This window comes from Rhinolophus sinicus, chromosome 8 (genome assembly GCF_057876585.1).
Source record: "Rhinolophus sinicus isolate RSI-liver-muscle chromosome 8, RSI-T2T, whole genome shotgun sequence".
NCBI lineage: Eukaryota > Metazoa > Chordata > Mammalia > Chiroptera > Rhinolophidae > Rhinolophus > Rhinolophus sinicus.
In genome coordinates this window covers 37,790,306-37,810,083 of record NC_142508.1, presented here as the reverse complement: position 1 = coordinate 37,810,083, position 19,778 = coordinate 37,790,306, and the positions used below count along the sequence as shown (strand labels likewise).

The following is a 19,778-nucleotide window of genomic DNA, read 5'->3' as shown; positions in this document are numbered from 1 at the left end:
GGTTTCAGAGATCTGAAAAGGGTAATGGGTGGGGTTTAGTTCCTCAGTGACAGAAATGGACTCTTCCAGTTCCCTTTGCCCCAAATTGCTCAATAGCCTGGGGCGTTGGAGTTCCGGAGGCTTTGACTTCCCAAAACCCAGTCAACCAAAGCGGGTCTCTGGGGCACTGAAGGGTGGTGGTTGGGCCAACCACAGCAGATCTACCTATTCCTTCCTTTTAAACAGCGTTCTTCAGCACTGGGTCCCATTCTTGCTCAGGAGCTGCAAGTCTGGTGGAGAGATTCACAATTTTGACTTGATATCCATATAATGGCGTTATGATTGCGACAAAAAAAGGCACTGCCTATTAAAAAGTCGTTAAAAGCCAAAATATAATTTAAATTCCGATTCTGACACTTCCTAGCTGTGTGACCTTGGGCAAGTCATTCAACCTCTCTGAATCTCAGTTTTGACCTCTGCTTAATGGGATGAGACTTGAATTACTGTTTCCTCTGCCCTGGGATTCTTGGTCTCCCGACAAGTTAGGTCTCAACTTCTTGGCCGCTAGATAAGGGAGGAGGAGGAGGTGGTGGGGAAATCTTAGAAGATTTAAGGAGAGTAGGTGGAGGAAAGTAGGGAGAAAGGGGAACAGACGCACGCTTGCGCAGTAAACACCTCACGCTTTCTTGCCCCTCCCATTCCCTTCTCTGCAGCAGGGAATTGCAGACGACGCTCCACCTATCCCAGACCAGCTGAGTGACACCTTCCCTTCTCCTTCCTTCTCCACCTTTCATCACACTGCTCCAGCCCACATAACCGCCCAATCGAGGGCGGGAGTAGGACGGCCCGGCGAATCTGCGAGGTCTGCGGGGGCGATCTATTCGCCCATTGGCCCCAGTCAACGCAAGTTCCGCCTCCTCAAGCCCCGCTCCCCCGCCTTCCTTCACGCCAATCCCTCCCTTGTAGAGAGCGTTCGAATCCAATCAATATCCCAAGTATCCGCGCGTACGGGGCGGTCCCACAGTACGTAACCGAACTCCGCCCGCCTCTCGGCAACGCCTCCTCCCCCCCGAACGGAAATAGCGGGGAGCTGGACCAATCGTAGCGGCGTGCCTTTGCCCTGCGGCCAATGAGAGAGAGAGTGAGGGAGAGCCTGTGTCTGAGCAGCAGTGACCTGAGCCAATGGACGGCTGTGAGCTCAGACGGCGGAGGGGAGGGAGGGGCCGGGGGGCGGAGCTGCGGCCTGCCAGCCCGCCTGCCTGTCCGCCCGCCCTCCCCCCCCGGCCGGCTCGGCTCCTTGGCGTTGCCTGGGGTCCTTTCCTCCCGATCCCTGTCTGCCAGCCCCCGCTGCGCTGTGCCCTGCCCGGCCAGGCCTGGAGCCGACACCACCGCCATCATGCCGGCCGTGTCCAAGGGCGATGGGATGCGGGGGCTCGCGGTGTTCATCTCCGACATCCGGAACTGTGAGAGCTCGGCGGGGGGACACTGGAGACGGGGAGCGTGGAATTGAGGGGTTCCAGGGTTACAGAGGGGTCCGGGGGATAGAAAGCCATTGGGTCATAGGGGGAAAGGATAGAGAGGACCCGGGGGGAACTTTAGGGTGGGGGGCATGGAGGGGCTTAGGGTGTCATAGAGTGCCTCTTGAGGTGACGACACGGAGTGGCTAGAGGCGTCTGGGAGGGTCTTAAAGGAGAGGAGGCTAGTAAGGTTCCGAGGATGGGGGCATAGAGGTGTCCCTGTGAGTGATAGGCTGATGGGTCGTATTAGCGATGGGGTTAGAGGAATCCCTGATGTAGATACAAAGGGAAGGTGGTGGATGGGTTGGGGGGGTGGGGTGTATTCTGTGGAGCGATAGAGTGGGAGGAGGCTAGAGGGGCCTGGGAGGACGCGAAACATTGGGAGCCTAATCGGGCCGCGCTTGAGGGCCTGGTTGAGAGGTTGTCATAGAGGGAAGAAGCTAGATAGGTCATTGAGGCACTTGGTTAGTACATAGAGAGGGTCTGGGGATGATAGAAAGTCCCAGGGGTTGGGAAAGAGATGGGAAGGTGGGGGCCTATAGCGGGACCCTGGTGAGGGATAGAGGGGCTCCAGGATGGAGGATTGCTCAGGAGATATTGAGGGCAGTGCAGAGGAGGCTTGAGGGGTTACGGAGGGGAAAAGAGGGACTCACGGAGTGTAGAGGAGAGACACTGCAGGTGAGGGTCTTGGCAGAACCTGAGACAGAAAGCTGGGGCCTGAAAAAGGGCAGGATATTATAAAGTAGGGGTTTGGGGGATGTTCCAGAAAGGGACGAGCCCAGAGCTCAAAGAAGGGGCCAGGGAGCCTTAGGAATTTGTGAGGAAGAGCTCTGAAAAGCTGGGGAGAAGAGGAAGCCTGGTCTCAGAGAGGGATCAGGGGTCAGGGAGCATGACAGTTCTGAATCCATAGCCCTCTCCCTTCTGACCATCTCAATATGGGACAGCGAGTACCACCAGGAAGGATTGTCATGGCGATGGGAGGCCTGGCACCCAGTCAGTCCCAACTCCTGGGATCTGGTGTTGGTATTTGGAGCTGCCAAGAGCTTCAGAGGCTGTTCCACATGGGATTTGGGCGCAGCTAGACCTGGGTTTGAGTTTAAATGCTGTCACTCCCCAGCGGTGTGATGATGTGTGTGAATGAGGCCTTTCTCATGGTCCAGGCACCAGGAGGATCTTGGCTATTGTTCTTGTTATTTTGCTGGATCTGAGGAGTGGCCAAGGATCTAGCACATAGTAGGTGTTCAATGAACAGGAAGGGTGGAAACTGTTGGTATCAGGTGGTTGTCATGAAAAGGGGTGGAGCTAGGAGGGGTTGTGGACTAGGTGGGGTTGTGGGCTGTTAGAAGCAGGTGTGCGTTGCCTCTGATACCTACCAGACATGAGACCCTTGGCATGTCACTTAACCTCTCTGAGGCTCAGTTTGATTGTCTGCAAACCTCACTGAGAATAGCATCTTGCCTCTGAAGTTTCATTCATTCATCTGACAAGTACTTTTTAATCACTAAAGTGTGCCAGACACTGTTCTGGGGACTGAGGCTACAACAGTGATCAAAAATTCCTGCCCTTGGGAGTACCATGTCATGAGGGAGAAAATAAACACAAAGAACCTACAATAAATGATACAATGTCAGACTATGGTGTGAAGAAAAATAAAGAAGGGGAGGCAGGCAGAGGGACCCTGGACTGAGAGGGTGCTCAGTGAAGGCCTCACCAAAGAGCTGACATTTGAATGGAGACTTGAGTGAAGGGAGGGAGTAAGCCCTGTGGATCCAGGCAGGGGAACAGTGCATTCCAAGGTCCTGAGGTTGCGGCACACTTGGTGTGTGTTGCCATATGAGTGAGGGGGCCGATGTAGCTGGAGCCAAAAGAGGGAGAGAGGATGGGAGCTGATGTGTAGGGCTTTGTGGGTCACAGTGAGCGCTTTGGCCTTTCCCTGAGTGAAATGAGAGAGGCAGCAAGGTTTTAAGCACAGGAGGGACCTGAGCTGATTGATGTTTTAAAATAATTTCTCTGGCTGCTATGAAGAGCACAGACTGGAGGCAAGAGCGGAAGCAGGGAAAGAATTAGGGCCTGTTGCAGGCATCCAGGGCGAGATGGTATTGGCTCACCTGGGGTGAGAAGGGAGTGGGGAGAAGTGGTTGGATTTGGGATAAATTCTGCAGGATTTGCAAAGGGATTGGATGATGGGGTTAGGGAAGGAAAGAGAAAACAGGTTGGTGTCACTGCAGCACCCCAGTGGAAAGCCAGAGGACAGAGAGGAGACTCCAACTTGGGGGCAGTGGAGGTAATTTTGCCAAATGAATTGGGGCTGGAGAATCAGGGCGTCCCCTTGTCTTTTTCTCATCAAGTATATGTTGAGTGGCTGACATGTTTCTAGCCTTATTATAGGCGCTGGGGATATAATGGTGAATAGGACATACTTGTCAGTGCCCCTGTGGAGCTCCTAGCCCCGTGAGGGAGACAGGTACTGCATAAAAAACGTAGCTGTCCTTGTTACAAACAGTTGTATACAGATATTGATAGCAGCATTATTCATGATAGCCAAAAAGTGTAAACAACCCAAATATTCATCGAGAGATGAATGGATAAACAGATGTTTTCCACCCACACGATGGAATATTATTCAGCCATTAAAAAGAATGAAGTACTGATACCTAGATGCTACAACATGGAAGAACCTTGAAAACATCATTCTAAATGAAAGAAGCCAGACACACAAAAATGTATGATTCCATTTATCTGAAATGTCTGGAATAGGCAAATCCATAGAAACAGAAAGTAGATTAGTGGTTGCCTAGGGCTAGGGGTTGGTGGAATGTGGAGTGACTGCTAAGGAGTACAGGGTTTCTTTTTGGGGTGATGAAAATGTTCTGGAATCAGATAGTGGTGATGGTTTCACAACATTGTGGACATACTAAAGACCACTTGATGCTTTCAAATGGTGAACTTAATGGTATATGAATTATATCTCAATTTTTTTAAGTGGAAAAAAGTTGTAGCTGTCCTAGCAGTGAGGGAGAGGGCCTCAGTGTTGAGAGAATGGGGTTTTGTCTGTTTGCGTAGTTCAGACAATGTGGGGGAGTTAGCCAGGCCAAGGGAACTATGGCAGAGGGACAGCAAGTGCAAAGGTCCTGAGTCCCAGTTGAGACTCTGAGCTACGGCCTAGGACCTGACTTCGGGGAGATCGGCAGAGTGTTTGTCCTAAGAGTGCTGGAGGGTTTCAGGCAGGAGTGAGAGAAAAGAAGGGATGAGGGACATGCTCAGAGATGAGCAGGTGGAGGAGCTGCAGCCATCTTGCTGCAGAATCCGAAGGGCATAGTGGAATTCAGAGAGAAAAATCTAGAAGTAGATAAAAGGCAGGCTCTGAGAAGTAGGGCCAGGAAGGGCAAATTCTGCAGATAAGAAGGGGAGAGGTTGAGGCTGGGTGCAGCCTGAGGGTGTGGTTCTGTCCTGTCTGAGCGGATTCAGCTTCCCAGTCATTTATCTCTGAGAGCTCCCTGGGGCAGCGCTGGGGCTGCCTCCTCTCCAGGGACTCTGCTCCCCTCTGGCCTAAGGAGAGTTTACGAGGGAGTAAATGGGAATAGGGACACTGCGCTGCCGGAGAGCCTTGACCTCCTCCACTAGGACACATCCCACTCCAAGTTGCCACCCATTCCGTCTGTGACACCTACCCCAGCCCCTACAGCACAGGCCCCGGTCTGATCATTCCCTGGGTCCCCAGTTCTGCCCACGTAAGGACCTGGCACAATAGAGTCCTCAGGAGATGTCTGCCGATTGAATGAATGAATGAACAAATGAATCGATCTTTACTGAGTGCAGACTGAGTACCAGACACTGTTCTAGATGATGGGCCTAGAGTAGTGAATGAAAGTCCGCTCTCTTCGGTGTTCATGCTCTACAGGGGAGATGGACCAATACACAAGTTTATTATTTAGGCAGGTATTCAGGTATTCAGACAGGTGGCAGTGACTGTTGGGAGGAAATAAATCAGGGAAGGGGGTATGTGGGGACAAGGTTAGGGATGGTGCTCTCCTACAGGCTGGTCAGAGAGTCTCTCGCTGAAAAGGTGACATTGGAGCAAAGAATTGAATTTAGTGGGTGAATAGGGCCTGCATAAATCTGGAGGAGGACATTCTTGGCAGAGGGAACCACCTGTGCAAAGGCCCTGAGGCAGGACTGAACTTGAAGTGTAGAAGGAACACGAGGCAGAGAAGCAGGAGTTGGTGGGGGTTGCAGTCAGAGAGGGAACTAGGACGTGCAGGGCCTGGAGGGCCTCAGTGAGGACGTGGCTTTTACTCTGAGTACAATGGCAGCCATGGAGAGATTGGGAGCAGAGAAGGGACAGGATTCGACTCAGGTTTTTACAGGATCCCTATGGCCACTGTGCAGAGAACAGAAAGAAGGAGTCCCACTTTGCTGGTTCTCCAACATTAGTGTGCCACTGGGGACCCCATAATTGTATTCAACGCCTGCCCCGTGCCAGGACTGCTCTGGACCCTGCAAATGCCATCAGAAATGGAGCAGCCACACCTCCCTGCCCTTGGGGACCTGGCATTGTAATCTGCCCAGGGTTTATAGATCAACATGTGCCCCCGTAACACGTTAGGTGGCAGCTCAGGGAGGGTTTCAGCTGCATTCCAGCTGGGGAATGACAGGGTGTGACTCGGCTGCTCAAGGAGATTTTTCTCTCCCAGGGGTGGTAACACCAGCACAGTCTAACCCAGCTCTAAAAACGGAAACAGACCAGTGAAATTCATTTTAATATGTTTTATTTACCCCAATATGTGCAAAATATTATTTAAATGTGTAATCAATAGTTTTAATTTTTATTAATTTTTATTTTTTTAAATTTTTATTGCGGAATATTGGGGAACAGTGTGTTTTTCCAGGACCCATCAGTTATTGTCCTTCAATCCAGCTGTGGAGGACACAGCTCCGCTCCAAGTCCAGTGCTGTCCTCAATCTTAGTTGCAGCGGGGAGAGCCCACCATCCCAATGGGGAATTGAACTGGGAACCTTATTGAGAGCTCGCGCTCTAACCAACTGAGCCATCCGGCCGCCCCTCCGGAAGCTCAGCGGCAGCTCGTTGTCTTCAATCCAGTTGTGGAGGGCGCAGCTCACTGGCCCATGTGGGAATCGAAACGGCAACCCTGTTAAGAGCTCGCGCTCCAACCACCTGAGCCATCCGGCTGCCCCTAATCAATAGTTTTTAAATGATTAATGAGACAGTTTACGATTCTTTTTCAATTAGGAGGCTACATTTGCACAGGAAATAGTTGTTCTGTATTAAGAGTTCGTAAAACTTACGATTGGAAAAGTAGATTAATGAAGTACTCAAGTTGCTCCGAATATACTTTTGCAGTAACTGAATCAAGGATCTGTTTTTCAATTTCGATTTATTAAAATTAAATAAAATTAGGAATTTAATTCCTCAGTTGCACTGGCCATGTTTCAAGTAGCCCGATGCAACATTTGGCCAGTGGCTCCATATTAGCACAGGGCCAGCATGTTCTGAGCTGGATCGTGGTCCACAGTCAACAAGCATCTCCCAGAATCCTCTCTGAGGACCTGGGCCTGCTGGGACTTGTGTGGGAGACACATCATGGCAGGATGTATAGATAGGAAATTTTCTTTGCTTGTATTGTAAACAGTAGTTGTCCAGAAGGCTATGAGGGTTCTTGGGTACCAGACAATGCCTGCATTATCTCCATAAAGCCACATTGGTCCATCCAGGGTCGAGTTGGGTTTGTTAGGGTGCCTGTGGTGGCAGTGACAGACCTACCCTTGTGCCCCTGCTGCGTAAACCCTTAGGGAAGGCTTTATCTCTCCTAACCAGAAGCCCCAAGGTAGGGCAGATCCTCCGTGCAGTCAGCAGTTAGTTCCCCGCTCTGGCCTGTAGCACGGGGGTGGCCTCTATTCCACCCACCAACAGCTACAGGCAAAAGAGGGACCACTGCCCTCCCATGGTTCCCCAGTACCTTCAGAAAACCCAAGAGAGGCTGTGTGGTGTGGCCTCCCTGCTGTGCTAGCTTGCAGACCTTTGCACAGACTGGTCCTCCTGCTCAGAGCACACTTCCCCTTATTTCTGCTTAGTCCATTTCAGCCTCATCTTTTGATCCTCAAATCCCAGGAGCTGTGGACCCCCTGGGTGCCTTCCTCCCCCAATCTGATTCCAGTTTCCCAGGCCCCATTGTTTGCCTCTATCAAAACACTCACTATTATCCCGGTCAGCCTCCCCTCCAGTCCAGGAGTCCCCAAGAGCAAGGCCGGTGTGACCCATCCCTGAGCCTCGCCCAGGAAATGTTTGAGGTTAAGGGAATCCCTTTAAAATGTCCCAACATGCTTGCATACCTCCTGTGACTGAGCTCATCCGCCTGTCGCTGGCTGGCCCTGAGTGTTAGAAAGTCATCTCCATTTATAACCCTTTCTCCCATGGGTTACCAGCACCCGTGCGCTTTCTCTGGATACCTGGGCTGTTACTTGCCTCTGGGTCATTGTAGAGGCTGTGCCCTCGGCCAGGATGCCCTCCCTCCAGGGCCGCAGCCCCTTCTCTTTTGAAGACCCGATGCTTTGTTATCTCTGTGAATTCTTTTTTATAGTAAAGTATGTCAGTTATGCAGAAGACAATATCAAATAGATGTGGACAATTTAAAGACTGTTTAACGAAAAACTACACACATATTCTTTAAATCGTCTGTATCTGTATGATACTATTTTCTGTGTAACTGATTACTTCCCTATAAAAATATTTTGATATATAATGTTGCATATAAATAGTATATTAATATATACATATATAGAAAAGCATATCTATTAAGAAAGCCCACGGATCGTATGTGCCCAGTTGGATGAATTTTCCCTAACTGAACACCAGGAGCAGAATTGAGCATCCCTGGCTCTAGGCACCTGGGTGCTCCCCACCCACCTTCCCAGTCCCCACCCCTGCCCAGGGTTAACCCCTGCTGGGTCATTCAACAGCATAGGTTAGTTTCACCTGCTTCTCAAAGCTTCATTTTATTATTATTATTTTTTAACTTTTTAAAAATTTTAAGTGTGTTTTTCAGGACCCATCAGCTTCAAGTCAAGTAGTTGTTTCAATCTAGTTGTAAAGGGCGCAGCTCACAGTGGCCCCTGTGGGGATCGAACCAGCAATCTTGTTGTTAAGAGCACCACGCTCTACCCAACTAAGCGAACCGGCTGCCCCCCCCTTCTCAAAGCTTTTAATAGAGGTGTAAATGAAGGCAAAGAGGGTGCTAGCCTCGGAAATTTAGCTGCCATTCAAATATCAGTCTATCTGTGATAAAGTTTAGGCAGCTACTTTGTGACATGTGATGCATTTATAAAAGCTCTTTGGTTTTTTTCTGGTCCCTACGGAATAGTTTTAATGCAAGCAGTTGGAGCAATTGTGTGGTCATCCTCAGGTTAGGAGTAGAACAGAGCGTGCACACTCGTCCAGAGTGGCCACCATGTACTCTCGCTGGTCACTGCCCTGCCCTGCCCCCAGAGGGAGGTGCTGTCCTAAGCCCTGGGCCACCGTCAGGCGGGCACTCTTCGGCAGCGTGTTTTCGTTCTGGCTGCCCTTACTGTGAACTGCGCCTGAACCCTCCTCATCTTTCACGGCCCTCCTCAAATGTCCTCACCTCCCGCAGCCTCCACCAAGGCCCCAGGCGGTGCCCAGGCAACCTCCATCCTTGCACGTCTCACTCAGTTGTGAGGCGGGACCCCCTATCTGCACCCCACCAGGCCAGGAGTCCCTGGGGGCGAATCAGAAGTGTTGGGTCTGCTTGGGTCCTCAATGTCCAGTGTGGCCCCCCTCAGGCCTGGCCTCCAGGGCCTCAGGAAACATAATTAATAAATGAAGGATCAGATGGCCTCTGGGGCCACACAGGCGAATTCAGACTCATCACTGAAGTGCTGGCCTTTCATCACCTGGGTTCCAGAGAGCTCCCACCCTGGTCCTCGGGCCCTCCACCTCTTCCTGAGGATGGAGAGTGGGTCAATTGTGACTTCTCAGAGCTCTTATTCCCGTCTTCATGCCTTTGCTGAGCTTGGACACTCGGTAAACCCTTGGAACATGGAGTTGCTACCCAGAAAAGTGGCAGATGCTATCCTGGTTCTCAAGTGGCAGACCTAGACACCCCCAACTTGTGCTCTAAGGGAGGTGACCCAGGCAGTGTGGGAGCCCAGAGGAGTCCCACCAACGGTGCTGTCGATGGACTTACAGTGTAAGCCACACACATCATTTTAACTTCTCCAGTGACCACAGTTATTTTTTTAAAGTAGAAAGAAATGGGCAAAATTAGTTTTAGTATGAGTTATTTTACATTTTTTTTCCACACTCAGTTTTCTAAGTCCTGTGTGGCTTTGCCACTTAACAGCCCATCTCAGTTTGGAACAGGCATGTTTCAGGTGCTCAGGAGCCACCTGGCTGATGGCTGCTGTATTAGACAGTGCAGTTTGGGGGTCTGCTTGGCACTGATGAGGAGGTGCTAATCAGAGGGGGCTTCCTGGAGGAGGTGATAGCTGAAATAAAGCTTGTGGGAGCTTCCCTGGAAGGTCGGCATAGGAGGTGAGGCCAGATTTCTAAAAAGAAGGAGAGCACATACTCTTGCTTGTTTATTCAATTATTCACTCATTCATTCAGTGCATAGTCAAGCCTCTCAGGTGCTTGGCCACATGCTGAGGGATGCAGATGACACAGCCATGGGTCAAATGTCAGATAACCAGACATTTACTAGACGCTCCCTCGTGATGCTTATAATCTGAAGTGAGCCGAGGTTAGACAGTAAAAATAAATAAAATAGTTACATGGTGTGAAATGTGGATTTTTTTTTTTTTAAACGATGGAAAAAGAAGAAGAAGCCATTGACTTTAAAGAACTGGTCAGGAAAGGCCACTTGGAGGAGGTGACAAGAGCTGAGACCCAAGTGACGGGAAGATAGAGAGATGGGCACAGGCAGTGAGCACAGCATGTGCAAAGGCCCCTGAAGTAGGAAGGAATATACAATATCCATGGAACGGGCGGAGGCAAGGTGGTGAGGGGTGACATTGGCGGGGTGGCCAAGGTAGGCCCAGAGGGCTTTGTAGCCATGGGGTGGAGTCCCCTCGGCTGGAGGCAGGGCAGCCAGCAAGGAGGCTGCTGCAATGATTCGAGTGAGCGAACATGGGATTTGGACAATGTGATCATCCAAGGTGGAGGTGGCTGGAGACATGTTCTGAAGATTGAGCCCAGAGGCCGTGGCGATGGCTTGAATAAGCGGATAAGGATGCCCAGAGTTCTGTTTGGAGATGCCGAGTGAATGGTGGAGCCTGTCACGAGTGAGATGGGGAAGGCCGGCTTGAGTGGAACTGGGGGATGTGAGGAGGAGGACAGTGCTTCTGCTCTGAGGGAGGGGCCTGGGCAGCAAGGAGGAAGCAGGGGCCCTGCCTGTACGGTTGGGGAAGGCCGTCTAGAGAGGGTCTTGTCAGAAGTGTAGGCATGGCGCAGACACAGGCTGGGGAGACGGAGGAAGTGGGTGTGTGGACCAGGTGGGAAGGGACAGGTTGTGGGGAGGGACAGGAAGAGAGCGGGGAGCTCAGCACCCAAGCGTCTGGCCTGGTGACTGGGTGGTAATGGGACCTTTATTGAATTGGTAACTGAGGGGGAAGAGCAGGTTTTCAGGAGACGCTGAGCTCAGTGGGGTGTGGTAGGAATCAGGGTCCTGTGGCACAGCTAGAAGGCAGCTGAGCTCTTCGTTCATTTGTCCATTCATTCATTCCTTTGTCACATATTTCTTGCCAAGCCAGAGCTGGGGTCTGGTGCAGGGGTAACCAGAGCTGTGGGTAGGGCCAGAAACTTCAAGGAAGAGTATCGTTCAGGGGTCACAGTGGGAAGAAGAAGTCAGGGATCTCCCCTAAGTGTGTGCCAGGCTTTTCCTCTGGGTTATAGAGACCAACGAGCCTCAGTCATCACCTCCCTGAAGCTCCCAGCTAGAGATGGGGCCCATGCCTGGCCTCAGCCCTAGGGCCCAGGGCCCCAGAGTGGAGAGAGTTTGCCCTTCCAGCTGAGAGGGACCTTGCCAAGAAACGTGAGGGCAGGTGGCTCAACTCTCCTGGACCCTCATCACTCGCCCTGCCTTCTCCCCAGGTAAGAGCAAGGAGGCGGAGATTAAGAGAATCAACAAGGAACTGGCCAATATCCGCTCCAAGTTCAAAGGTAGCTGGGGCCCTGGACTCCTGGGTCTGAGGGAGGAGGGGGCTGGGGGCCGGGAACCTGGGACTTGCAGGTGTGATCCTTCCTCATTTTGCCTCCCATTTCCTCCTTCCTCTGGCTCCAGGGGACAAAGCCTTGGATGGCTACAGTAAGAAAAAATATGTATGTAAACTGCTCTTCATCTTCCTGCTTGGCCATGACATTGACTTTGGGCATATGGAGGCTGTGAATCTGCTCAGCTCTAACAAGTACACAGAGAAGCAGATAGTGAGTCTGGGGAGAAAGGTCTGGGAGCCAGGACTCTTGGGTCTGAGGGAGGAGGGCACTGGGGGCCTCCAGGGTGTGAGGGCAGAAGAGCTGAAAGTACAGGCTCCAGGGTGTGAGAGTTGGGGCTTGGGTCAATCAGCTACAAAGCTCTTGACCCTCATCTCCCGCCCCACCCTCCAGGGTTACCTGTTCATCTCGGTGCTGGTGAACTCGAACTCCGAGCTGATCCGGCTCATCAACAACGCCATCAAGAACGACCTGGCCAGCCGCAACCCCACGTTCATGTGTCTGGCCCTGCACTGCATCGCCAATGTGGGCAGCCGGGAGATGGGCGAGGCCTTTGCTGCCGACATCCCTCGCATCCTGGTGGCTGGGTGAGGCACTGGGGACCTGCGGTGGAGGGAGGATGAAGGAGACAAGGCCCAGACATGTTTGAGGTTAAAAGAGGCACATGCCCCAGGTCTTCCATCCAGGATGTGGGGCTCACATTGTACTTGGAATCCTAGTGCTTCTGGTGGCAGCCCTGTGGTTGTATCTTCTCATCTCATCAAGTCAACCGTGGGAGGCAACCTCCCAGCAAAGCCAGTGGGGAGTCTGTCTGACTAACTGACCTTGACCTTTAACACTAGTATAGAAGAGGTGTTAACCTTCAGTTATGTTGGTGACAGCCCTCCAGAACTTCTGCATCTTCTCCATTCATTCATTTAACAAACATTTATTGAGCATCTACTATGGGTGAGGCACTGTGCCAATTGCTGGGGATATAGTCATGACCGGAAATGGACCTGGTCATTGTCCTCGCAGCATTCATAGTCCAGAGTGGGAGATAAACATTTGAATAATTACAGGATGAAACATATAATTCTTCTCAGAACCATGCTGTGGAGCACAGGAGCCCCTAAGGGCATTTACTACGGGTGCCTGACCTAGCCTGAGGGATCAGAGAGGGCTTCCCAGAGGAAGTGGCATCAGGCTGAGACCTAAGCGAGGAGGAGTCGTTGGCCATGGAAAGAGGAAGACATAAGGCGCAGTGGGGTCAGACTGTGTGATAATTCTGAGGCAGGAGGTTATTCAGCAAGTATTTCTGGAGCGTCTACAACGTGCCAGACACTGTGGGGAGGCAGGAGTGAGCAGCTGGGACTCTTGTGCCCACGCTTGGGGAGCTTACATGTAGGGGGGACCGAAAAACGAACACGTAACAAAGAAGTAAGATGAGTACAGACAGTGACAAATGCTCTGATAAAAACAAAATAGGGTAAAAAAAAATAAAAAAATAAAAAAATAAAAAAATAGGGTAGTGGGGGGCAATAAGTGGTGGGGGAGACTACTTAAATTAGACTTGTCAGGGAAGGTTTCTCCAAGGAAATGATGTGTAAATTGAGACTAGAATAATAAGGATACGGTTATTCAAAAATGTTGGAGAAAGCGTATCCCAAGCAAAAGGAGGAGCAAGTGCAAAGGCCCTGAGGTAGGCATGAATTTTCTACATGTACGGAACCAAGAAATAGTGTCTATGCCTGGAGTGAAGTGAACAGAAGAGAGAGTGAGCAAGGGGAGTTTGGATTTTATTGTAATTGATGTGGGAGGCAATTGTGTTTCAAGAAGGTGGATGATGTTAGTGGCTTTGTAGTTTTAAAAGATCACTGGGCCTGGTGTGGGAAAATGTAGGGCTTGTATTTCTGGCAACTGTGGACTAGATTCCTGACTAGGACTGTCACTGAAACCGAGCTATCAATGTTGGGGAGGAAAAGAAATGTTCTTTAATGAGTTCATGAGCTAGCAAGAAAGTAAGGACAGGCCATGAGCTAAGAGGGGCCTGGCATCTAGGGAGAGAAGCAGAATCCCAAAGTCAGCTTTTGCTTAGAGGGCCTTTGCTAAACTGGGTGTACCTAATATTGGTTTGGGGGCCCTGTAGCCTCTGGAAACAGAAAACAAAGCTTGTCCAAGGAGAGCCTCCAGAGGCCACACTTCAAAGTGAGGGTGACCTAGAAATAAACCCCCTTAGGGGCTATAAGCAAAATTACCTGTTTTGAATCTTGGCACAGAGCAGCCCACACTCTGGTTTTCAGCCCAATTTCCCCCTACCTGGCTCCTCCACAAATCCTTAAGCCAAGCTTTAATTTAAAGTGATGCAAACTGGTAGTAGCCCAGTGCCTGACAGAAACAAACAAGCTTTTTTGGAGAAACCCACCTTCACCAGTAGCCTCAAAGATTTCCACAGAAGCTCCGAGTTACATGAGTAGCTCACAGTCAAAAATCCCTAAACGCAGGATGCAAGACACCATGAGGGAGAACCAGCAGAAAGAACACATAAAAGAACAGTTGAATTGGAATTTTCATACAGAATATAAAATAAGTATGTTTAATATGTTCCAAGAAATATGAAAATGATTTAAACATAAGAGAAAAGTGTGAGCTATTTTTTAAAGTGGAAAATACCACTGAACTTTAAAAAATTAAGTCGTTTTGTTTAGCAGCAGAATAGACACAGTCAAAACAGAATTCAACAGGCAGTAGAGCTGGAGAAATTAATAAGAATGCTGCCCAGAGAAACAAAGAGATGGAAAACCTAAGAGAGGTTCAGAGTGATGGAAGATAGAGAAAGTCTGACATAACGCTATTTAGAGTTCTAGAAAGAGAGAAAGGAGAGAATGTGACAGAGTCACTGTTTGAACAGATAACGACTGAGAACATTCCAGCACCAACGAAAGAGGCTGACCCTCAGATTCAAGTAGACCAACAAATCATAAGCAGAAATAGAGACTGCAGTGGGAGGAGGTTGTCTGTGGGAAACCACTGAGAACGTCTGTTGCCATCCAGGTCAGAGCTGATGGTGGCCGGGACCTGGGTTGTAGCGGCGAAGGCAGTTAATTAGAGGGCTCTATTTTGAAAGGAAAGCCAACAGGATGGGTTACATGTGGCGTGAACGAAAGAGGCGTGAAGTTGAACACGTGGGTGAGTGATGACAACTGGGGAGGACCAGTAAGTGAGAGCAGGATGCAGAGTTGGGTTTGGCCATGTTGAATTTGAGATGCTCATTTAGTTATTAGGTAGAGCCGGCCAGTAGGCAGTTGGATGATAGGGAGTCAGGGCCAGAGAAAGAGACCTGAGCGAGACCTGCACTGTGCACAGAATAGGATGCAGGCTACACACGAGTATGTGCTTTTCACTTTTCTAGTTGCCATATTAGATGAAGTAAAAACAAACATTGAAACTAATTTCAATATTTTAGTTGAACCCAATCTCACCAGAATCTTTTCATTTTGACATTGTATCAACATCAGAATTTTCACAAGCTATCTTACAATACTTTTTTTTGCTAAAATATTGTAATATCTTACAGTATTTTGCTAAATCTTTTAAACTTAATGTGTAAGGTACACACACATCACATCTGAGATGGGACTCGCCATAGCTCCTGTGCCCAGTAGCCCCGTGTGGCGGGGGGTCACTGTATCGGACAGTGCAGGATGGATGGTGATTAAAGCCCCTGCCTTATAAAGTCCCCCAGAGAGGACCTGAGCAGAGAAGAGAAGCGACCGGAGGCTGAACCCTGGGGTGACCCAGCGTGTCGACATCTGGCTGGCCTGAGAGATGGGAGGAAAATGCAGTATGGGCCATGGCTTGGAATTTGGAGAAGAAACTTTCACAGAGGAGGGAGTGGGCAGTTGTGGCAAGTGCTACTGACAGTTTTGGTGTTGTTTTTAAATTTTTTATTGGGGAATATTGGGGAACAGTGTGTTTCTCCAGGACCCATCAGCTCTATGTCAAGTCGTTTTCAATCTAGTTGTGGGGGGTGCAGCTCTGGCCCATGTGGGAATCAAACTGGCGACCTTGGTGTTATGAGCACTACACTCTAACTGCTGAGCCAACCGGCCACTCACCTTTGGCTCAGCTCCAAGCTCAAGCTGTTGTTTCTCATTGGCTCATGTGGGAATCCAACTGGCAACCTTGGTGTTATGAGCACTGCGCTATAACCACTGAGCAAACTGGCCATCCTATTGACAGGTTCTTTAAGACAGGGACGGGCAGTGGCCATTGGCTTGGGTAAGACAGGTCGCTGGCCACCCTTTGCTGGAGAACTTGGTGCCTACTGAGAGCTGAGAAGGAGGTCAGCGTGACAAATGCATATTAACATAAGTAATATTCCCATTTCACACGAAGGAATCCAGGCTGGGGTTCTCTTAGTGTAGGCTGGGCTTTCCACACTGGAAACTTGGCTTTGAGAGTGACTGGGGCACAGAGGAACTTCTTTTTTTTAGGTAGATTTTTTAAAAAATTGAGATCAAATACACGTAAGATAAAATCCACCGTTTTAACTATTTTAAAGGATAAAATTTTGTGGTCTTTCCTACATTCAGTGTTGTGTAACCACCACCACTATGGAATTTCCGAAAATTTTCATCACCCCAAAAAGAAGCCCCTATACCCATTAGCAGTCACTCCATATTTCCTCTCTCCCAGCTCCTGGCAATTACTAATCTGCTTTCTGTCTCTTTGGATTTGCCTGTTCTGGACATTTCAGATAAATGGAATCACACAGTTTGTAGCCTTTTGTGTTTGGCTTCTTAGTCTTGGCTTGTTTTCAAGGTTCATCCAGGTTGTAGCGTGTGTCAGGGCTTCATTCCTTTTTTATGGCTGAGTAATAATATTCTATTGTATGGATGGAGCACATTTATCCATTCATCAAAAAGGTTCCACCTTTGGCTGTTATGCATAATGTACACATTTGTGTGAATTTTTTCAGTTATCTTGCATAGATGCCTCGGCATGGAATTGCCGGGTCATGTGGTACCATGCCTTTTTTAAAAAGAAGAAACATTTGCAGTTCAGTTCCCCGTTCATGTCCTCTACACCATCTCTACATCGTCCCCTCCTCCCTTCCTGGTCCTCTGAATTCGGTGGTTATTATACCTGGGCACACCCCCAAATTATGTAGTGTTAAACTTGGCCTAAATAGCACCACATCTCTGTTTAGCTTAACCAAGTTGATAAATAGCTCTGACACCTTCATTTGGCATTTGACTGGGCATTCCCTGCCTGTAACTGGAGATGATAATAGAATTCACCTCCTTAGAGGGCTGTGGTGAGGATTCAACAGGTTGATACATAGAAGCACTTAGAACAGAGCTTGACCCAGAGTAAGGGCTTGTGAGATGTGAGCGCTGATGGTGAGGGTGAAAAGACCACCGTTAATCCAGCCTTGTCTGGTGGAGAGACCTTCCGCTCTTTTCTGGTTTTAATCTGATGAGTCAGGCAGTGAGTGTTCTCGGGCTGTCACCTTGCACACCCCAGGGTGGGACATTCTGTGCAGAGATTTTGTCTTTTCTCATTAAGTTACTCAGTTTTTTGCTCACCTGGCACCTTACCAGAGAGCCCTTCCTCCAAAATAGCGTCCCCAGCATGCCGTGCTCATACCTGCCCTAGTTGGCACCACAGCACTGAACCCCAGCAGCATCTGGTGTGTGTGCTTGGATTCACATGGCTCCGGCTGGAATGTAAGCTCTGTGAGGACAGACGTTTGGACCAATTTGTCCACCACTCTATCCATAGTGCTATAGCTGTGCTGGTGAATAGTAGGAGCTCAATTTGTGCGTAGTGAATGCGTGAAGGTGCTGAGCCAGGCTTGATATCGGGCTCTGCTAGTGACCCCCGGAGGCTAGAGATGCAACTCATTTTGCAGTTGAAACTAAGGCCAAGGCAGCACCAGATTGGATCCTGGGTCTGCCTGGCTCTCTCCACCTCTCTGGCCACCCTTCCTGGGAGGAGCAAGAGAGGAGGGGAGGTGTGCAGGGCCGGGGTCACACTGACCTCTGCCTACCCCACGTCTGTCCTCAGGGACAGCATGGACAGTGTGAAGCAGAGTGCAGCCCTGTGCCTGCTGCGGCTCTACAAGGCCTCCCCTGACCTGGTGCCTATGGGCGAGTGGACGGCCCGTGTGGTGCACCTGCTCAACGACCAGCACATGGTGAGGCCCCCGTGCCCGGCGCCCAGAGGCCTTGGGCCGCTGCCCTGACCCCACCTGCAATCCCAGGGCCCCCCACATCTGTCTCCGCCTTCACCCAGGTACCTAGAGACCTTGGGCCAGTCTCCCCAGTCCTCATCACCCACCCAAGTGTCCAGAAGGACCCCCCTCTGTCCCTGCCACCTGCCTGGCTATGCAGAGGTCCTGTCCAGTCTCCCTAACACCCAGTACTAATGCAGCCCCTCAGAAAATGCAGCCTCTGTTCCTGACACCCCCAGCGCCCGTCACCTGCCCAGCCAGCACAGAGACGCTGAGCTCTGTCACCACCCCCTATACTCCCAGTCCTTCTGTAGTCCCCACCCACCCTCTGTTCCGCACCCAGAAGCCTGGGCCCTCCCAGGGATACTCCAGGCACCCAAGTCAGTGCTGGCTATGGTCCCCGAGCCCCAAAACACCCACTGTGACACCTGTACATACCCAAGCCCCCCATCTCACACCCCAATCCTTCGTGTTCCTGAGTCTCTGCTCTCAGATCCACAGCCTGCACTCTTGTCCCCAGTCTGACCCTCTCCCAGGGCCCTGACCTGCCACTCATCTGCCCCTGCAGGGCGTGGTCACAGCCGCTGTCAGCCTCATCACCTGTCTCTGCAAGAAGAACCCAGACGACTTTAAGACGTGCATCTCCTTGGCTGTGTCTCGCTTGAGCCGGGTGAGTGTGGTCTCAGCGCTAGCTTCAGGAGGTGGTCCTGGAGTCCCTGTCCCCTGGGGCACCTCTCTGGTTCCCCTCACCCTCCCTGAGAGGGAGCCCAGCCTGGTGATTATGAACTCAGGTTCTGAGCTGGGTTGAACCCAGCTGGGTTCAGCCCAGCTCATCCACTTCCTGGTTCTCTGGCCCTAGACAAATGGCTTCACCTCTCTGGGCCTTAGTGGTCCTCTCTGTTCAATGGGGATGGCTGTACATTATCTGTATAAAGTGTTTGAACAGGGCCAGGTGCGTGGTGAGCACCCTGGAAGTGAGAGCTGCCATCCAGATTTCCTTCCTCTTGCCCCCTCTGCTTCCTTCTTCCTTGTCCTGCTTTCTCTGCTTTTCTTCCCACTCCTCTTTTTCCCATGCATCTCCCTTTCACTCCTTCCTTCTGCTCCTCTGCTCACCCATGCCCCTGTCCTGGGAACATGCCCTGAGGCATTCTGTGTGCCCAGCTCTGTGTGGGCTGACACAGGGGACACGGATGAGTCAGACCCCAGCCCTCTAGGATCCCCTTGTCCTGTTTGGGGAAGGGGTGTGTGGCAGGGCAGGTTGACTCAATCACAGATTATCATAAAAGGGATGGTTTGTGCTGTTGTAGAGGTAGCACAGGGCTTTGTACACCCCCAAAGGAAGCACTTAACCCAGTTTGGGAATCCAGGAAGACTTCTTGGGAGAAGTGTCTCCTGAATTGAGACTGGGAGTAAATATAAACATATTCTGGGCAGATAAGAAGTGGCCTGAATTCTCAAGCAAGAGAACAACATACCAGCTCATTCATTCAATCATTTTTCATTTATTTTTTCATTCATTTACCACCCATCTGAGGACTCCCGTTCTCCAGGCTGATAGGGGAAGACACACAGGGACAGTGGGGGCAGGGCCCATACTTTCATGGAGGTGGCATAGAGCACGCTTCCTAGAGAAGGAGTTTTCAAGGTTGAGTAGGAGTTTGCCGTGAGGAAACAAAGTCACATGCCCTTTCACTCATTCTCTACCTGGTCACTGAGCTTTTCTCATATCTGACCCGGTATTAGGCTTGGGGACCAAATTCTTGCCCCTGAGTAGCTTCTAGTCTTGGGGAGAACTGCAAGGCAGCCGTCTCTGGGGCGA

The 19,778-nt window shown here is 50.5% G+C and overlaps 1 protein-coding gene across 2 annotated transcripts in view; it reads left to right on the top strand.

The window, feature by feature from the left end:
• Positions 1–1,239: 1,239 nt before the first annotated feature.
• AP2A1 (adaptor related protein complex 2 subunit alpha 1) overlaps positions 1,240–19,778 on the top strand; it is a 27,891-nt gene continuing 9,352 nt past the window's right edge. For both annotated transcript variants that reach the window (XM_074316076.2, XM_074316075.2), the window contains exons 1-6: positions 1,240–1,442; positions 11,623–11,691; positions 11,813–11,955; positions 12,136–12,329; positions 17,794–17,923; positions 18,528–18,629. In XM_074316076.2, coding sequence (XP_074172177.1) covers positions 1,376–1,442; positions 11,623–11,691; positions 11,813–11,955; positions 12,136–12,329; positions 17,794–17,923; positions 18,528–18,629 — 705 coding nt within the window. In that variant the 5' untranslated portion in view covers positions 1,240–1,375. The remainder of the gene's footprint in view (positions 1,443–11,622; positions 11,692–11,812; positions 11,956–12,135; positions 12,330–17,793; positions 17,924–18,527; positions 18,630–19,778) is intronic.